General features: G+C 45.6%; 1 protein-coding gene across 2 annotated transcripts in view; it reads left to right on the top strand.

Annotated features, from left to right (window-relative positions):
* NUTF2 (nuclear transport factor 2) overlaps nucleotides 1-17,895 on the top strand; it is a 78,808-nt gene that overhangs the window by 34,958 nt on the left and 25,955 nt on the right. The window contains exons 1-2 of one of the 2 annotated variants that reach the window (XM_019488970.2): nucleotides 12,968-13,831; nucleotides 14,072-14,196. In XM_019488970.2, coding sequence (XP_019344515.1) covers nucleotides 14,098-14,196 — 99 coding nt within the window. In that variant the 5' untranslated portion in view covers nucleotides 12,968-13,831; nucleotides 14,072-14,097. Of the gene's footprint in view, nucleotides 1-12,967; nucleotides 13,832-14,071; nucleotides 14,197-17,895 lie in introns of those variants that run through there. The other variant, XM_006278089.4, reaches the window with a different exon arrangement.

Here is a 17,895-nt window from a genome sequence, read left to right as displayed (position 1 = left end):
TGCCACCCCCCAGAAGAGCCATCTCTGGCTCTGTCCCACTTCCCCAGTGGCCACACATTCACGCTCCAGGCACCACCGTGGGTAGGCAGCGTCACTAGCCCCAGCTGGCAACCCTGCCCCACTCCCTTGCTCATTGTGGGTACCTCATTCTGCTCCCTCCCTCCCTTTACATTTACGAGCAGGCAACTAGGGGAGCTGCTCTCCACTGCTGTCTGGCTGTTTTGCTAGCCATGCACATGTGCATGTAGGAGCTTCCTGTCTCTCACAGCTCCCAGCCCCAAGCAGCCTCTTGTAGGTTGGAATTCGGCCAACCTGCAAAGGGAAACTGTGGGTTTCTCATGTTTTTCTTCTTTAAAGGAGAAAATCTGCTTTTTTCTATGGCAAATGGAAAACCCAAATCCCCAGATATGACGTAGCAAAGCCATGAAAAGATGTTGGCAGCTAAACAAACTGGTCAGGAGAGGGCTTGGAGAGTCCAGTACAAGAAGGAAACCAGTAAAGAGAGTCATTGAGTGGCTTGGCATAAACTGAGCTAGAGCTGAGCTTCCTGGAAACTGCCTCCAACTGGTTCTTCAACAAAGATTTATCATGATCTGTGAAGGTCTCTTCTGGGGTAGGTTTGAAGAAGCGGAGCAGCTCTGTGTCCATTTGTCCTGTGTAGGGAAAACAGGTCATCTTTAATTTGGGCAGAGAAGAACTTCCTCTAGCTCTCCCTCTTCTGTTGAGGGGAAGCTTGGTGTCCAAACAAACTTGTTAAGTAGGCAGTTCTCTCAGTCAGCAACCGTTATGCCTTTGTCCTAAAGTACTGAGTGGAGCACTTGGGTGAAAAGGTTAAAATCAAGGAGGAGCTTATCTGTTGGTGGTACCTGATGGATCTGAGCTCTGTCTCGAGCTGGGAGGAGGCTGAAGACCTGTTGCAGAAGTTGTATCCTCGATTTCACACTGAGGTACCTGAACAGGGGAAGAATGTTTTTTTGGAGTGTTTGACTTGCTGTTGTCTCTTCAGCTTATATTCATAGTCACCCATGGAAAATTACAGTTGTGAAAGGGAATCCAAGCTGGAATTCATGTCAGATTGACAAACTTTAAAAAATGTGTTGAGCCTGTTTAATGCACTAGAAATAATTGTACAGGAAGGGGAAGCATAGCTTTTTCCACCCATACTGCTACTAAAACAAGGAAAAATCAAATTACTCTGCAGTTCAGGGTCCCTAAGGAGCCTATGGCCTGAGGGACTATATCAAATGATCCTATGACCCCAGCTGACTTCCTGCCCTTTGGGCAGGGGGCTGGACTCTGATCTTCCGAGGTCCCTTCCAGCCCTAATGTCTATGAAATCTATGAAACAAGGAATCAGCTGTGGACAGCTAAAACTGACATATCTTTGTGGTGAAGAGATCATTCCCCCCTGCAGATATTATGATGTATACAAGCCTTCTGGCTCCTTTTGACTTTGCTCCAGTAAGAGGACAGAAATGAGACAGTGACTGAGGATAAATTGTTATTTTTCTCACCAGTTGAGGGCAATCATTGTAGTGACTTGAATAGATGATACATGCAAACCACCTCTCTCCAGCTCCTTAGAAACCACAATTACAAACTGTTCCAGGGAATGTAGGTAACCTCAGACAAGCTGCATGCATATACATTTTGGCTGCTATTTTGGGTGCTGGTAGTAACTTTAACTTGAGTTTGTATTTTTAGATTTAATTAACCTGGTTTCTACTTAAAGGAGAAGTACAGTGATTTGTTTTAGAGAGTATATGTAAGTGGCTTTTGGTTCCTGGGGTTTTTAGTATGATGGAGAATTCCAGTCAATTCAAATGGAATAATTCTTCTGAGCAAGAGGTTTGAAGGATGATCTCACCATAGCAAACTCCATATTCTGTCAGCGCAACAAATGGAAGACAGCACAAATGCACAGTGACTCAAGACACTGGCACCTGAATGACTGTGTTATAGTGTGTGCCCAGGACTGTTGCAATGTCCATATCACCAGAGCTATGACCAACACAGATGACTGCTGGACTGATTATTGTTTTAATACACTCCGTCACCGTAACTACGCTGATATCTGTTGGGAGGAGCAGTCAGCCAAATCTAACCACTCATGTAGGTTCTTAACCTGCCTACAGGATCTCCACTTAACACAGGAGGCATACAATCCCACTAGGAGAAATGCCTTGCTGGACTTGGTGTTAGCTACAGGGGATGACCTGGTGGGGAATCTGCAGGTACAAGGTGACTTAGGGGATAATGACCATCGATTGATTGAATTAATTATCTGGCAAAGGGTGGGTAAGCTAACCAGCAGGTCTGAAGTGCTAGATTTCAGAAAGGCTAACTTCAGTCTGCTCAGGAGATTTGATAGTGAGGTGTTAAAGCTCAAGAGCATTGGCAAAATTGGGGTCCAGAAAGGGTGGTCATTCCTCAAGGGAACGATCCTATGGGCACAGAAGGAGACAATCCCATTGTGCATAAAAGGGGGCAAAGGAGCCAAGAAGCCCCCTTGGCTGAACAGGGAAGGGAAGTCCAGGAAAGCCGAAGGGCAAAGAAAGAGGTATACAGGCTGTGGAAACGGGGTAGCTACCAAGGAGTAGTTTACCTCCATGGCTCGCACTTGCAGGGAATCAGTTAGGAAGGTCTAAACAGGATTAGAACTTAGGCTGGTGACAAAAGTTAAGGACAGCAAAAAGTCCTTCAGGTTTATAGGGAGCAAAAGGAAGGCACAGGGTAGCATAGAACCTCTACTGGACAAACTGGGGCAATTGGTGACAGAGATGGGGGACAAAGCTGAGCTCTTTAATGAGTTCATTGCATCTGCATTCCTAGACACAGACCAAGACAAATCTCCAAATTGGATCATAGATAGATGCAGGAGGGACACCAGCCCACAAACTGTTAGTGCAGAATTCGTGAAGGGTTACTTGGAGGGGCTGGATGTGTTCAAATCAGCAGGCCCAGATGAACTTCATCCAAGGGTGCTGAAGGAATTGGCCAGTGTCATAGCAGAGCTGCTGGCATGGCTGTTTGAGCACTCATGGTGCTCCAGTCAGGTCCCAGAGGACTGGAAAAAGGCCAGTGTGTTTCCTATTTTCATGAAGGGGAGGAGGGAGGAACTGGGAAACTATAGGTCAGTTAGTCTCACCTCTATCCTTGGGAAAACTCTGAAAAAAATTATTAAGGTTCACATTTGTGGGAGCCCAGCAGGGGAAATGATGCTGAAAGGAAATCAGCACAAATTCATTGCAGGTAGATCCTGCCTGACTAACTTTGTTTCTTTTTATGACCAGGTTACAAAATGCTTAGACGCAGGAGTTGAGGTAGATGTAATCTACCTAGACCAGAGCTTTCCAAACTGTGTGCCGCGACACATTAGTGTGTCGGTGGCAGTGTGTAGGTGTGTCGCGCAAAATGCAGAAAATGTTGCGGAAGGGCACCGCAGCGCTCCCTTACTCGCGTCTGCTTCCCTTGGCCCCTCCCCCAGAACTGAATTACTGTGTCGCGAAATGATGCATGTCTAAAAAGTGTGTCACCAACATGAAAAGTTTGGAAAGCTCTGACCTAGACTTTAAGAAAGCCTTTGATACGGTATTGCATTCTGTTCTCATAAGTAAACTGACAGGCTGTGATGTAGATGATTACACGGTCAGGTGGGTGGCAAATTGGCCTAGGGGTCACACCCAGAGAGGGGTGGTGAATGGGTTGATATCCACCTGGAAAGAGGTGGGCACTGGAATCCTGCAAGGCTTGGTCCTTGGACTGGTGCTATTCAATGTCTTCATCAGTGACTTGGACGAGGGTGTGGAGAGTGCCCTGTCCAAGCTTGCAGATGATTCCAAATTATGGGGCAAAGTTAACACACCAGAAGGTAGGGAACAGATCCAGGAGGATATGGACAGGTTGGAAAAATGGGCAGAATGAAATAGGATGCAGTTCAACAAAGACAAGTTCAAAGTGCTGCACCAGGGCAAAAAGAACCACCAACACACTTACAGACTGGGGGATGACCTTCTCAGCAGCATGGCAACAGAAAGGGATCTTGGAGTCATAGTTGACTCCAAGATGAACATGAGTCGTTAGTGTGACGAAGTGATCAACAAGGCTAACTGCACTTGATCATGCATTAGCAAGTGCATCACGAACAGGTCCAGGAAGGTAATGCTTCCCCTCTGTGTGGTACTGGTCAGGCCACAGTTGGAGTACTGCATCCAGTTTTGGGTGCCACACTTCAAGAGGGATGCGGAGAATCTTGAGAGCGTACAGAGGAGGGCCACTGGTATGGTCAGAGGCCTGCAGGCAAGGCCCTACAAGAAGAGATGGAGGGACCTAGATCTCTTCAGCCTTCGCAAGAGAGAGCTGAGAGGTGATCTTGTGGCTGCCTATAAATTCATCAGGGAGGGCAGCAGGGAATAGGAGATGCTCTGTTTACCAGGGCACCACCTGGAGTAACTAGGAACAATGGCTACAAATTGACGGAGAGCAGATTTAGGTTGGACATTAGAAAGAACTTCACAGTAAGGGTTGCCAGAATCTGGAGTGGGATTCCAGGGGAAGTGGTGCTGTCCCCTACCTTGGGGGTCTTCAAGAGGAGACTCGACAAGCACCTAGCTGGTGTTGTCTGACCCCCAACGCTCTTTCCTGCCCAGGGCAGGGGGTCAGACTTGAACTACTGAGGTCCCTTCTGACCCTAATATCTATGAATCTATATCAAGTCATATCGCCCCAAAACAGTGTAAGCAAAAGAATCAATCAAGGAAGTGATTCAGTATTGAGTGCTTGAAAGATTCTGCTAAAAGTGATCATTTCCAGAGGCACCTTAGTGAGAAACTCTCCAACCTCCCTGATGATCTTGAGGCCATTGATCATTGGGAGAGCCTCAAGAAAGGCATATATGAGGCATGTGAAGAATCTCTGGGCTTTTCCACAAAGAAACATCAGGACTGATTTGATGGGACTGATACGGAAATTTAAGCTCTTCTTGACAAGGAGAGCCTTCAAGGCTTGGCAGAATGACATCAACTCTAAACAAAATCAAGACACTTATTACACTATTAAATCAGAGACCCAGAGGAATACTGAAGAGCAAAAGAACAAGTGGTGGGAGGACAAAACAAAGAGAGATCCAAAAGTTTGCTGACATGTACAGTATGCATAGTTTCTTCTGTGCAACCAAAGTTCTCTATGTATCAAGCATACAAGGAGCTGCCCCTCTGAGGTCTGAAGATGGAACAACAGCTCTTGGAGACAGTTCCCTTATCACTGTATAGTAGAAGAACCCTAACATCTATGAATCTGTGTCTATGTATAGTAGAAGGAACAGTTTTGAGAGCTTCTGAACTGATATTCTAATGTTGAAGATAATGCTTTCAAAGCCATTCCACAATGCCCCATTAAGGACTGCCTTGCAGACCCACCAACCTATCAAGAGGCCTTGAAAATCATTGAGCAGATGAAGAACAACTAAGTGTGCGGTCCTGATGGAACACCAGCTGAAATTTGTAAGTAGGGTGGGTAAAAAGCTGAATTATGACATTCTGGAATTGTGACCAGATTCCCAGTGACCTGAGAGATGCCAGAATTGTAACCATATTCAAGAAAGAGAGAGATCAGATTGCAGCAATTACCTGGCATTGTACTCCTGCCTATAGCTGGGATGCCTCTCACACATTCTTCTCAGCAGACTCAGTCCCCTTGCCAAGGAGATTCATAGATTGTAGTCGGAAGGGACCACAATGGATCATCATGTCCAACCCCCTGGCCCTGGCAGGAAAGAGGACTGAGGTCAGATGACCCCAGCCAGGTGACTATCTAGCCTCCTGTTGAAGACCTCCAAGCTAGGTGATAGCACCACCTCTCTTGGAAGCCCATTCTAGATCTTGGAAGCCCATTCCAGATTCTTCTGGAGTCCCACATGGTTTCATAACATTCCGAGGTACAGTAGATATTTTGATCTTTGTTGCTAGACAGCTGCAAAAGAAGTGCTGAGAGCAACACGGAGATCTTTATGTGGCCTTCTTTGACCTGACTAAGGGCTTTGATTCAATCAATAGAGAGGCCCTATGGAAGATCCTACTGAGATTTGGATGCCTGCCAAAGTTTGTTACTGTCATCAGACTTCTTCATGACAACATGACAACAACTGTCTTAAGTAGTGTCTTGGAAATAGATCCTTTCACTATTAGGATCGGAGTCAGTCAAGGATGCATGATTACACTAACACTTTTTTTCCCCATTTATATCTGCGCTATTCTGCATCTCATTGCTGATAGACTTCTATCTGGAGTCAGGGTCTAGTATTGTATGGACAGGAATCTCTTTTACATCAACCAACTGGTCGCAAATCCAAAATAACCAACACTTCCATTACTGATCTTCAGTATGCTGACAATTTTGTCATATGTGCCCACTCAATTGAAGAGCTCAATGTCACTTGCCTGCTTCTGTGAAGCATACAAAATGCTTGGACTCGCTGTCAACTTCATGAAAACTAGTATACCTTACCAACCTACCTCAAGCCATCCAGTTGTTCCCTTACAGATTACAATTAGAGGGCAGTCCTTGGAGAATGTTGAGCATTTCCCCTACCTGAGTAGTCACCTTTCTCAAAAAGTAAACATAGATGATGATGAACAGCACTGAATAAAATCTGTCAGTGCTACCTTTGGATGTCTTAGAAATCTTATCTTTGTTCATGGCATCAGGACCCAAACCAAACTTCTTGTGTACCAAGGTGTTGTCATTCCTACCCTGGTGTATGGGTGCAAAACTTGGATGACATTATTAGAAATACCTGAAAGCTTTGGAATGTTACCATCAGTGAGGTCTTCAGAAAATCCTCCATATTAATTGGAAGGACAGAAGAACCAATGCTAGTATTCTGGCTCAAGCAAACACCACCAGCATTGAAGTTGGGTTTATACAGCACCAGCTCTGTTGAACAGGACATATTATAAGGATGCCTAATAACTGGCTCTAGAAACAGGTCTTGTACTCCCAACTCACGAATGCTGAACCTCTGTAGAGGTGGAAAGAAGAGGAGATTCAAGGACACCTTAAAGGTCAGTCTGAAGAAATGCAGTATTAACACAAATACCTGGGAGACTCAAGTACTGAATTGTCCCCATTGGTGTCATGAAGTACAACAAAACATCAACCATTTTGAGCAAACTTGCCTCACTATGGAGGCGAACAGGCAAGAGGGACAAAGGGAAAAAGCTGTGACCAGACATCACGAGGATCCACTCTTTCCTTCTGGAACTATATGCCATATCTTCTCAGATTGGCCTCTTCAATCATTGCTGGACTCACTGATGATTTTCCTATCTAGTAGAAGACTGTCATCCTTGTATCGAGGGACTGCTGACTGTGACAACTATGATGGGTGGTAGGGAGAAGGACTGTGCAAATGGTGCTTGCTCTTTATTGTTTCCAGTTGCCAGGAGCAAAACAGGAGGAGGCTACAGGTGAAAGGAAGAATAAAAGAGACCCTGATTTAACTTTCCCAAAAGAAGGATTAACACTTAGATTGTCCCCAGTATGTATCCTCATACTGGTAAAATTGAAGTAGTTTAATACACCATTTCCTCTTGGGAAAAGCCTTCAATCCATTTTAAAATCACTTGTATCGATTTTTGTTTAATCCAGAAAAGAGTTGTCATAATCTAAATCAGAGTAAACCAGGTTTAATTCAATGCTATCAGTCACAAAAGTTTGAGGTGAGCTTAACTGAATTGGCTTTAAATTTATTTTAGTTAAATTGTAGTGATTGTAGAGAAGAACTTATGACACTAATGACAAAGTACATCTAGCTGGGTTTTTGGTTGTAGTCATGTTGGTCTAAGGACCTTGAATATCTACTATGATAGAGTCTCCTTTACCTTTTGGCTTCTCCCTCCTCCCCTTTCCCTTTCCCTTTTTTCCCCCTAATTTCCACCTGTTTACATTCTCACTGACATCCTGCCACACTTAGCTTCTTTCATTTCTTGGAGTCTCCGAACAGCAGAGACTCCCTATGCCTGAAGAAGGGTGATTGCACCCAAAAGCTTGCAAAAAACTTTTTTCCAACTACTTAGTTGGTCTAATAAAAGATATTGCATCACTATCGCAAAGAACCTCGTCTACCTTAAATACATTTAGACTTTTTCTGAAGTGATTTTGGTGTAGCTCCCACGTGGATTTTCTGCAACTAAGTGGAAGGAGATGTGACCGTAATACCATCTGTGAGATTTGGTCTATTGAAGAGAGTAGAGTTCTGTTTTTGAAATCCTGTTTGGCTGTAAGTGAGCATATATTCAAAACAGCCCTTAGTACTAATATAGTTAATATCTCCATAACTGAATGGGACTAGTAACTGCTTTCTGCTCATACTGTTTCCAGAGAAGAGTTGACTGATGGGACGAAGAGGGCTGGAATAGCACTTCCTCCCTAAATAACTGAAAAACTTGCCATATATATCAAGAAATGATGGCCGTGAATTGGGGCTTCTACTCTTGACAAACTAAGCACAGTACCTGTGTTTGAGGGTGGCATGAGAGGTGATAATGTTGAGCACTGGTTATCCCAAAACTATTAACTGCTTTGCATATGTACATTCTGAACTTGAACCTACAGCTTAAGCTGCATAATCATGGTTAAGATGTCTGATTCCTGTTTTCTTTGTTTCTGATGCTTTAGCTTTTTAGTGGCGAGATGTATCTGCAGTTGAATTCTGCCTAGTCTGCAGTTTTTCTTTCAAGGGACTCTTCTAGTCATCAGTGTCCTTCACAATAAAGATGAGTAATGACTTTCTACCTCTGAATTGATTTATCTAAACAATAGCATTTGTTGGGATTTTTTTAAAGCAGATCTCTCAAGAAGATGAAGCATCTTTAATACGGGGGTGTGTGTGTGTGTGTGTGTGTGTGTGTGTGTGTGTGTGTGTGTGTGTGTGTGTGTGTGTGTGTGTGTGTGTGTGTTGAGTGAGTTACTTGTACAGGCCAGTATCCACACCCTACTGAAACTCCTCAGTATCCACATCCTACTGAAACTGGTGCAGCTAAGATGGGCTGGCCACATTTCAAGAATGCCCAACACTCACCTGCCGAATAAAATCTTCTACATTGAACTGTCAAACGAAGTATGCTTTTGCGGCATACCAAACAAGTGGTACAAGGATACCCTAAAGATGTCCCTAAAGAGTTTCGGCATTGACCCGAAGTCATGGGACCAAATTGCTCATGACCGTCCATCCTGGAAGTCATCAGTCCAGAGTGGAGCACTGGCCTTTGAGCAGCGGCTCATGGCACGGGCAGTGAGGAAGCATGTGGCCAGGAAAAGGAGGACCTCTTGTGTCCAGTCCTTGTCGGTGTCCTGCCTGTGCTGCAGCATATTGTTCAGGGCAAAGATTGGGCTTATAAATCACCTGCATACCCATGCAAGCTAGCCTCCATCCCCCTCTTCTCTCTCTTCTTTCTCCTTTTTCCTCTGTTTCTCCCTTTCTCTTTTCTCCCTCCCTTTTTCTTTCCCATTTCCTTTCTCTCTTTGTCCCTCCCCTTCTCCCCCACTGGATGTGGTTATCTTTGCTTGCGAAGGATGAACAACAATGCTTGTACAGGCTCTTGCTAGTGCTAACGTGAGATGGCAGACAGTGAGCAAACTTCCTTCATGTGGCTGTCTGGATTCACTTCATAATGACCCATAACTCTTTCCAGTTCTGGACTTTGGGGCAAGCATGGCTAGTCAGATTGAGTTGTGTAGCAGTTCTGTAATGTAGTGTCCATGGTGTGTTTAGATTGAAGACATCTGATACGTGGACAGAATTGTAAATAGGAAAGGCTAGTACCATGTGCTTCTGAGATACTCTAATCCCAAGTAGTGGTTTGGGGTTTGGAGTAATAGGGTTGGAGTGGTACTTGTAGCTGTGATGGTCCAAGAAATATGCAAGAAGCGAGGGCTTTTTTGTGATACTTTTTAAGGTAATGGGAAGTATCCAGGACTGTTGAGTAAGTTTAGGCTGTCAGCTGCTTAAGGAAAGCGTAGTCATTAGGGTCTCAGTCTGACCAGCATTTCTATATCTGAGTTCAGGTGTTGGGCTCAAGTTTCACAGAAAGTCTGGAATTTTTCCTGTGCCACGTTTATACAGCACCTTGTACAATAGACTACTGTAGTCATGATTTCCAGTTTCTGCTGTATTTTAGATAAGTGTTTGCACTTGGCCACTTTTTTTTCTAAAGTGTATGGCAGGCTAGTTCCTTCTTGCCTATATCATCAGTCGGTGTCCAAGTGGAGCTGTGATTCACTGCAATCAGGAAGGGAATTGTACAAAAATATTTCTGAACTACTACCAGGAGGTTGCTTTGTTAACCTTATTTATATGCCACCCTGAGCCTTTGTTTAGCAAGGGCAGCATATATACCAAACGAAATAAATAAAATTGTTAGTGAAGATGTCCTTTGAGGTAAATAGAATTAACAAGGGAGACTCTGTGTCAGGAAGGAAGAGAGCTCTTTAGGGTGCTTGAAACCAGAAGACTGGAGATTATGCTTTTGATAATAATGCTTTGTTGGAGCATCAGAGAGGGCTGTCTGACAGCACACCTATATTAAAAACAGCAAGTTTGCAAATATTCAGAAAGTTTCAGCATCTATTATTTAGTTCCTGAAAGGAAAGGTGAGTTCTGTTGGAAGGACAGGAGGGTCATCTGGGATGCAGCTGAAGTTTGTCTGTTACTTTAGAACTTCTTACCACTTGGTGTCTTCGGGAACTTGGAGCACAGAAGTGAGATTATGTGAACTGTGTGCATTTTTAAACTACCTCATGCTCTTGCACAATGCTTCTCTTGCACTTGTAGCTTTTGGGTACTGTTGTTTAACATTCATTGTATTTCCGAATGTGTACATAGTTAACATAATAGTCAAGGAAGCAGCAGTGGTAGGGTTAGATGGAGTTTTAAAGCTTTGGGGTGTCTTTTGTGGGGGCTGTTGTTTGGGTTGCTTCTCTTTTTGTAGGATCCCTGAACTTTTCTGGAAAGCATGGGTTACAAATCTACATGATGAAGATGATTATTATTATGGCAGATGCATTTTACTGTATATAAGTTTGGTCTTCTTACTATGAATTGGGAAATGCTTTCCTTCCCCACATCAGTTATCCCTGAGAGAAAAAGGGTGAGGATTGCTTCTCAAATTTTACACATCCCTTGCAGGCTAGCTAGAAAAAAAGTTTGCCCCACTCAAAACCTGCATGTAGTTCAAGAGGTTCTACAGTCCTTTCAAATGTCCCGATCCTGTACAAGATGTTCAAACTACTGTTTGATTTGTCTTTCCATTCTGAGGTGAATGAAGTCCATTTTCAGTGTTTGAGAAATAATACTCATTGCAGAGATCCATAAACTTCTAGAAAATATCAGCTAGGTTTCTGAGCCTCCTGTCTGAGGGATTACTCACACATTATGTTCCACTGAGTTTTCTTGGTTTGGTTGTTTTAATGTGGATGTTCAGTTGATGCTGTTACAGGAAATCACTGCAGGTTACCTCTCGAAGCCTCTGACATCATAGCACTGCTTTGGTGGTTTCTGGTTGTCTCGGTGCTTACTAAAGTGTGGAGGATCTAAGATCACTGAGTAAGGTTAGGTTGATGGGCATAACTTCCTGAGAGAGTGGGAACTTTTGTCATTTTATTTATAGATTAGGAAAATGTATTTGGCTTTATACTCTATTATCAGAACAAGGTGGTAGATGATGTTGATTCTGTAACTAGGAACATCTTAACTCCCACCTTTCAATTAGCTCTCCATATTGCATGCCATAGTATTACCAAATTTTATCTGCAGACTTTATAGATTCATGGATTCATAGATGCTAGGGTCGGAAGGGACCTCAATAGATCATCGAGTCTGACCCCCTGCATAGGCAGGAAAGAGTGCTGGGTTCAGATGACCCCAGCTAGATGCTTATCTAACCTCCTCTTGAAGACCCAGGGTAGGGGAGAGCACCACCTCCCTTGAGAGCCCATTCCAGACCTTGGCCACTCGAACTGTGAAGAAGTTCTTCCTAATGTCTAGTCTAAATCTGCTCTCTGCTAGCTTGTAGCCATTATTTCTTGTAAGCCCTGGGCGCGTCTTGGTGAATAAAACCTCACCAATTCCCTTCTGTGTCCCTGTGATGAATTTATAGGCAGCCACAAGGTCGCTTCTCAACCTTCTCTTGCGGAGGCTGAAGAAGTTCAGGTGCCCTAGTCTCTCCTCGTAGGGCTTGGCCTGCAAGCCCTTAACCATACGTGTAGCCCTTCTCTGGACCCTCTCCAGGTTATCTACATTCTTCTTGAAGTGCGGCGCCCAGAATTGCACGCAGTACTCCAACTGTGGTCTGACCAGCGCCCGATAGAGGGGAAGTATCACCTCCTTGGATCTGTTCGTCATGCATCTGCTGATGCACGATAAAGTGCCATTAGCTTTTCTGATGGCTTCATCACACTGCTGACTCATGTTCATCTTGGAGTCCACTAGGACTCCAAGATCCCTTTCAGCTTCCGTTCCACCAGGCAGGTCATTTCCTAGGCAGTAGGTGTGCTGGACGTTTTTCCTGTCTAGGTGCAGCACTTTGCATTTCTCCTTGTTGAACTGCATTCTGTTGTTTTCTGCCCAGATGTCCAACCTGTCCAGGTCTGCTTGTAGTTGTTCCCTGCCCTCCGGCATGTCCACTTCTCCCCAGTTTTGTGTCATCCGCAAACTTGGACAGAGTACACTTCACTCCCTCGTCCAAGTCACTGATGAAGACATTGAAGAGTATCGGTCCAAGGACCGAGCCCTGCGGGACCCCACTGCCCACACCCTTCCAGGTCGAAACCAAGCCGTCCACTACGACTCTCTGGGTGCGACCCTCTAGCCAATTCGCCACCCACCAGACCGTGCAGTCATCCAAGTCACAGCCTCTTAACTTGTTTACCAGTATGGGGTGGGATACCGTATCGAAGGCCTTCCTGAAGTCTAAGTATACGACATCAACCCCTACTCCTGCGTCCAGGCGTTTTGTAACCTGGTCATAAAAAGAGACTAGATTAGTCGGGCATGATCTACCTGCTACGAACCTGTGCTGGTTTCCCCTCAGCATAATTTGTCCTGCTGGGCTCTCGCAAATGTGAGCCTTGATAATTTTTTCAAAGACTTTGCCAAGGATGGAGATGAGACTGACTGGCCTATAGTTGCCTGGATCCTCCTTTCTCCCCTTTTTAAAAATAGGAACCACATTGCCCCTTTTCCAGTCCTCTGGGACCTGGCCCGTGCGCCACAAGTGTTCAAATATTACCGCCAGTGGCTCTGCAATGACGTCAGCCAGTGCCTTCAGTACCTACTTTACAAGTAGGGTTTCTCAGGCAGCGTCAGTTCTTGTGGTAGGGTACCATTTGATCTGCGTTCTGAGACCACTTACTGTAGGATAGTGATTATCATCCACTTGCATCCTCAAATGGTGCTTCTGTTTTGATTGTTACTTCAGATTTCCCCTCCTACTTTTGAATAACTAGCCTGTATGGACTATTTCTCCACCCCCAGGCCCCTCTTCTCCCAGTTCTGTTGTTTGTTCTGATTGAATATGGACTGTTCTAAGTCATGCTTTTACAAAAAGCATACTGAAATTCAGTTGCTATACAGGAAATGGCAGATGCTGACACAGCAGTGAGATTAATGTACAAAACAGTTTAAGATGACTGGGTTCACTGGTTTGGAGTTACTGAGACAGCTGTTTGGAGAACCCTCCAGAGACTGCTGTATAGTGGCTGTTGCCAGTTGGTAGGTGCTACATTATTGGTACCATCAAAAGGTCCATTCTCCATTGCCAGCATGCCAAGGAAGGTAGGAGCTGTCTAAATGCAAATGTCTGACATCTGCAAACACACTGCGCTACAGTTGCTATATTGCAGCAGCACAGTTCTTTGCAGTTCCACTGTTTAAAAGCCTGGAGAGTGGGGTTTTGTTCTTGATTGGCTGGAAACTGGAAGGCTTCAAGTCTCAGTTTATATTGTTGTTTACACATTAAACATAGCATTTAGCTGCTCCTGGATGTCACTGTTCTCCCTCCTGATTTTTTTACAGTTGCTGGCTCTGGCTGAAGATTCAGAATGGGAGACAAGCCTATTTGGGAGCAGATTGGATCCAGCTTTGTACAACATTACTATCAGCTCTTCGATACTGACAGGACTCATTTAGGAGCAATATATGTAAGTACTTGGGGAAAGAGGGTGGTATGTCTCTTTGACTACTTCAAATTTGCTTCTTTTCTGAGGAGGAAGAAGAGTCTTAACCTCTATTGGATTTCATTGATGTTTGTCCTAAATGCTTGCACAGCAGTGACAGATGGGTTTTATTCCAATTCCTAAATATTGATCATCTTAATCCTACTTTCTTGATTATATCTTTGCTGGACTCTCTCATTTCTAGTTCATCTCTGGAGTATTTTTTTCTGTGTTTAAAGTTTGTGTAGTTATGCTTGTAGCTGCTAGTGATGGCAAATTGTCCCATGGTGACATTTCTTTGTAGAAGCCATAATTCTTGCCTAGAATCAGATAAACTTGAGCTCCATCCTGGAGTTGCTAACTCAGTGTGACCAGCTTTCTGTATGCCAGTCTGTGTACTGGGAGCAGGATCATTCTATTTCTTGTTACAGAAGGGAGTAATGTGCACTACAGGATTTAATACCCCCATTGCCTCCTCTGTGTCTGAATATTTATTCAAGTTTATTTTTCAAGGGCCGAGGGGTTATGGCAAAGTTTTTGTACTGTCTGTCTGCTCTTTACTTATTGTAGCTTACTGCACCTCCAGACTTTCCCTTTCCTGGCAGCACAGGAAGCCGGCATAGGCCTGTCAATTATGGCTTGATTTAGTTTAAGTTTCCATCTGTATCTGACAGCTGCAGCTTATGACTCTTGAAGCTCGTGCTGTATTTTTCATCAGAGCACAAGAATTTAAAGCTTGTTCATTTGGCTCCAAGTTATTTATTTGGCTTCCCAAATTAAAGCCATCTGTGACTGTCTTGCTTCCATCTCCACAGCAGTCCCACCTTGACCAAATTCCTAGCAGGGTAGAGAGACCTGAAACAAAAACAAAAGCTAGGAACTGTCTGTTCCATTGCCTTCTTTCTACCTTGTATTGATAGATACTCGTTACCCAGCAGTGAAACTCAGGCCAGAGTGCCGCCTCCTGAGGATTTGCTGGGGGAAAATGGTGCTTTCAGAGCCCCATCAGTGCTGTCTCTGTTATTGGTCCCTGCTCCCTCCAATTCATGATACAGTTGTCAGTTGGCATGGTGGAGACACTGCTCCTGCATCCTCTACAGTAACTCCCTGGAAGAAACCACTATCTTCTAGAGGTTGGGCAGGAGTTCAGCAAACCATGCCACCTGCCACTGTTTCTCATTCTGCTCTTCTGGCATCTGTCTCAGCTACCATATCCACCAACTGCAGAGAGCCCCTTCACTGTAGTGACTGCAGTAGTGAATCAACAGGTATATATTAATTTTTTTTGTAGATCTTCAGACAGTGTCCAGAAGAGAGCTTCACTTGCAGAATTTCTCCAGTGATTGCAAGTTCCCTCTAGGACATAGGCCCTTTAATTGTCCCAGTTATGCTTTGCCCTTCCTTTAAAAACATAAACAGCCAAAGACTTTTGTAGCCCTCAAATTGTCATTCTTAAGCTGAATTTGGCACTTAGAGGATTTCTTATTAGCTCTTTCTCCAGCTGTACCCAAGCTTGGCACATATTGCTGATGGCCACTCTTACTTTCACACTTGCTGTTTTCTAACAAAAGAAGCTCCAACCAAGTTTCAGCCAAGCTCCAACACTTTTCCCCTTAGAAATACCTGGAGAACCCAGAACTGTCAGACTTGGACCTATGTCATGCTTAGAAATCCAAGAAATGAAACCCAGACTAGAAAGATCTTTGAGTCAGTGTATTGTGACCGCTTATAGGAACAGCATTTAAAAAAGCAGACAGCCCTTGTTCCCAGAGGAACCTAAATAAAGATACTTTCAAATAATCTGAGGTCTGCTGACTCTCAACAGGTAGCAGGAAACTGCTGCTAGAGTGGACTATTTTGTTTCTTGGTTTGGTTGAAGTCTGGGTCATATATAGCAGAGCCACTTGACTCGTTGCATTATGTGTTTGTACAAAAACAAATTCTTGCCTGAACTTTTGAGAATAGATTGTCAAAAGACACGGGCCATGTGTAAATCAAATCATCCCTTGAAACACAGAGCGGCTAACAGCTGTGTTACTTGGGCACTCAAGTAGCCAGTGTGATGTTCAGTCTTTTAGTGAGCTTTTGAAGTAAGGCCTTGGAACAAAAGTCCTCTGTTTCATAGTATAAGCAAGTTGGTCTATATCAGTGGTGCTCAATTTGTTGGCCCTGTGGGCCAGATGAGTGACCCAGGGCTGGTCTGTGGAACAGATCGAGCCCTAAACACCAAAATCAGGCTCTGGGGCTTGATGTCACCCCCTCCCTGCCCTGTGTGCCAAGATGGGGCCCAGTGCCACCCCCTTCCTGCCCCACATGCTAAATTTGGACCCCCAGGATCCCAGTGCTGTACCTGCTGGGATTGGGTCCCTGGGGCTTGGTCCCTGGGTCTCTTGCCTAATCTCTGCAGGCTGGGATCAGGTACCCAATCCAGCGTGCAGGGCCAAGGGCTCCCCATGGGTCTGGATGTTTGGCCTTGCTCCCCCTGCCACCAAATTTCTGCACCCATGGGGAGCCCTGTGGGCTGGATGACAGCGCTTTGGGCTGGGGGTTGAGCACCCCTGGTCTCAATGAATTAATCCTAAATGCCAGCTCAGTGAGATGCATGACATGTATTTAAATTCTGATAGCTTTTGTCAGTATTTATTACACAGTAATTTGTTGTAGTGATTTTGACAAATGGTGTCACCTCGCCCCTGGCTCAGGACACTTTGCAGCTGGGGTGGGGCTGAGCCAGAACCTGTGGCTCGGGTGAGGGGAAGGAGAGTGTGGGCCAGCTTCTGCCTCCTGCACGGGACTAGAAAGGACCCTGCCCTGCAGGTCAGCCCAGGAAAGCTGCTGCTGGGCAGGCTTTCCCCGTGTTGTGCTACTTGGGCCGTGCTGGGTCAGCACTGGGAAGGGGAAGCAGCAGCTGGGCTGGCTGTGCCACGTGCAGCTCTGGCCTGGTCAGCACCAGGGAAAAGAGGTGGTGGCTGAGCTGTGTACTGCTTGGGACCGGCTGGTAAGCTGGCTGAGGTAAGGGGAAGCCACGGCTTTCTCTTGTGCAGTTTGAGCTAGGCCAGGCTGGCACCAGGGAGAGAGAGCTGCTCCTGGGCCGGTCCCGAGCGGCACACGGCTCAACTGCCACTTCTGCTGGCCGTGCCAACCCGGCCTGGCTCCTCCCGTCCCCAGCAGCACGTGGGAAGCTGGCTTCGGCTGCATGTTGCTTTTCCTGGCCGGTGCCGACCCAGCTGGGCCCTTCCCATCCAGAGCAGCATGCGGCTGAATCTGGCTTTCCTGCATGCCGCTGGGGATGGGGCGAGCCCGGCTGGGTCAGCACCGGCCAGCAGAAGCAGCAGTGGAGCCTTCTGCTTTTTGGGACCAGCTGATGCAGGTAGGGGGAAAGTGCAGCAGCACCTGGGAAAGCCGCGGCTGGGCTAGTGTCAGTCCCGTGCCGCTTGATAGGGGATGAGATGGGATGGGCCGGCCGTGCCAGCACTGGGGAGGGAAAACTACAGCTGAGCCCCCTGTGGTTCAGGACGGGATGGGCCCTACAGCACTGGAGGGGGCTGTGCTGGTGAGAGGACCTGGGCCTGGGCTGGCTTCTGTTGTGCCACAGAAGGGTGGGGTGGGCTGGGATGGGTCAGGACCAGGTCATGCTGGCACCAGTGATGGGTGGGGGGTGGTTGGCCAGCTTTTGATGCTTGG

This window comes from Alligator mississippiensis, chromosome 10, assembly GCF_030867095.1.
Source record: "Alligator mississippiensis isolate rAllMis1 chromosome 10, rAllMis1, whole genome shotgun sequence".
Classification (NCBI taxonomy): domain Eukaryota; kingdom Metazoa; phylum Chordata; order Crocodylia; family Alligatoridae; genus Alligator; species Alligator mississippiensis.
The sequence above is the reverse complement of the archived record's forward strand: the minus strand, read 5'-3'. Positions and strand labels throughout refer to the sequence as shown.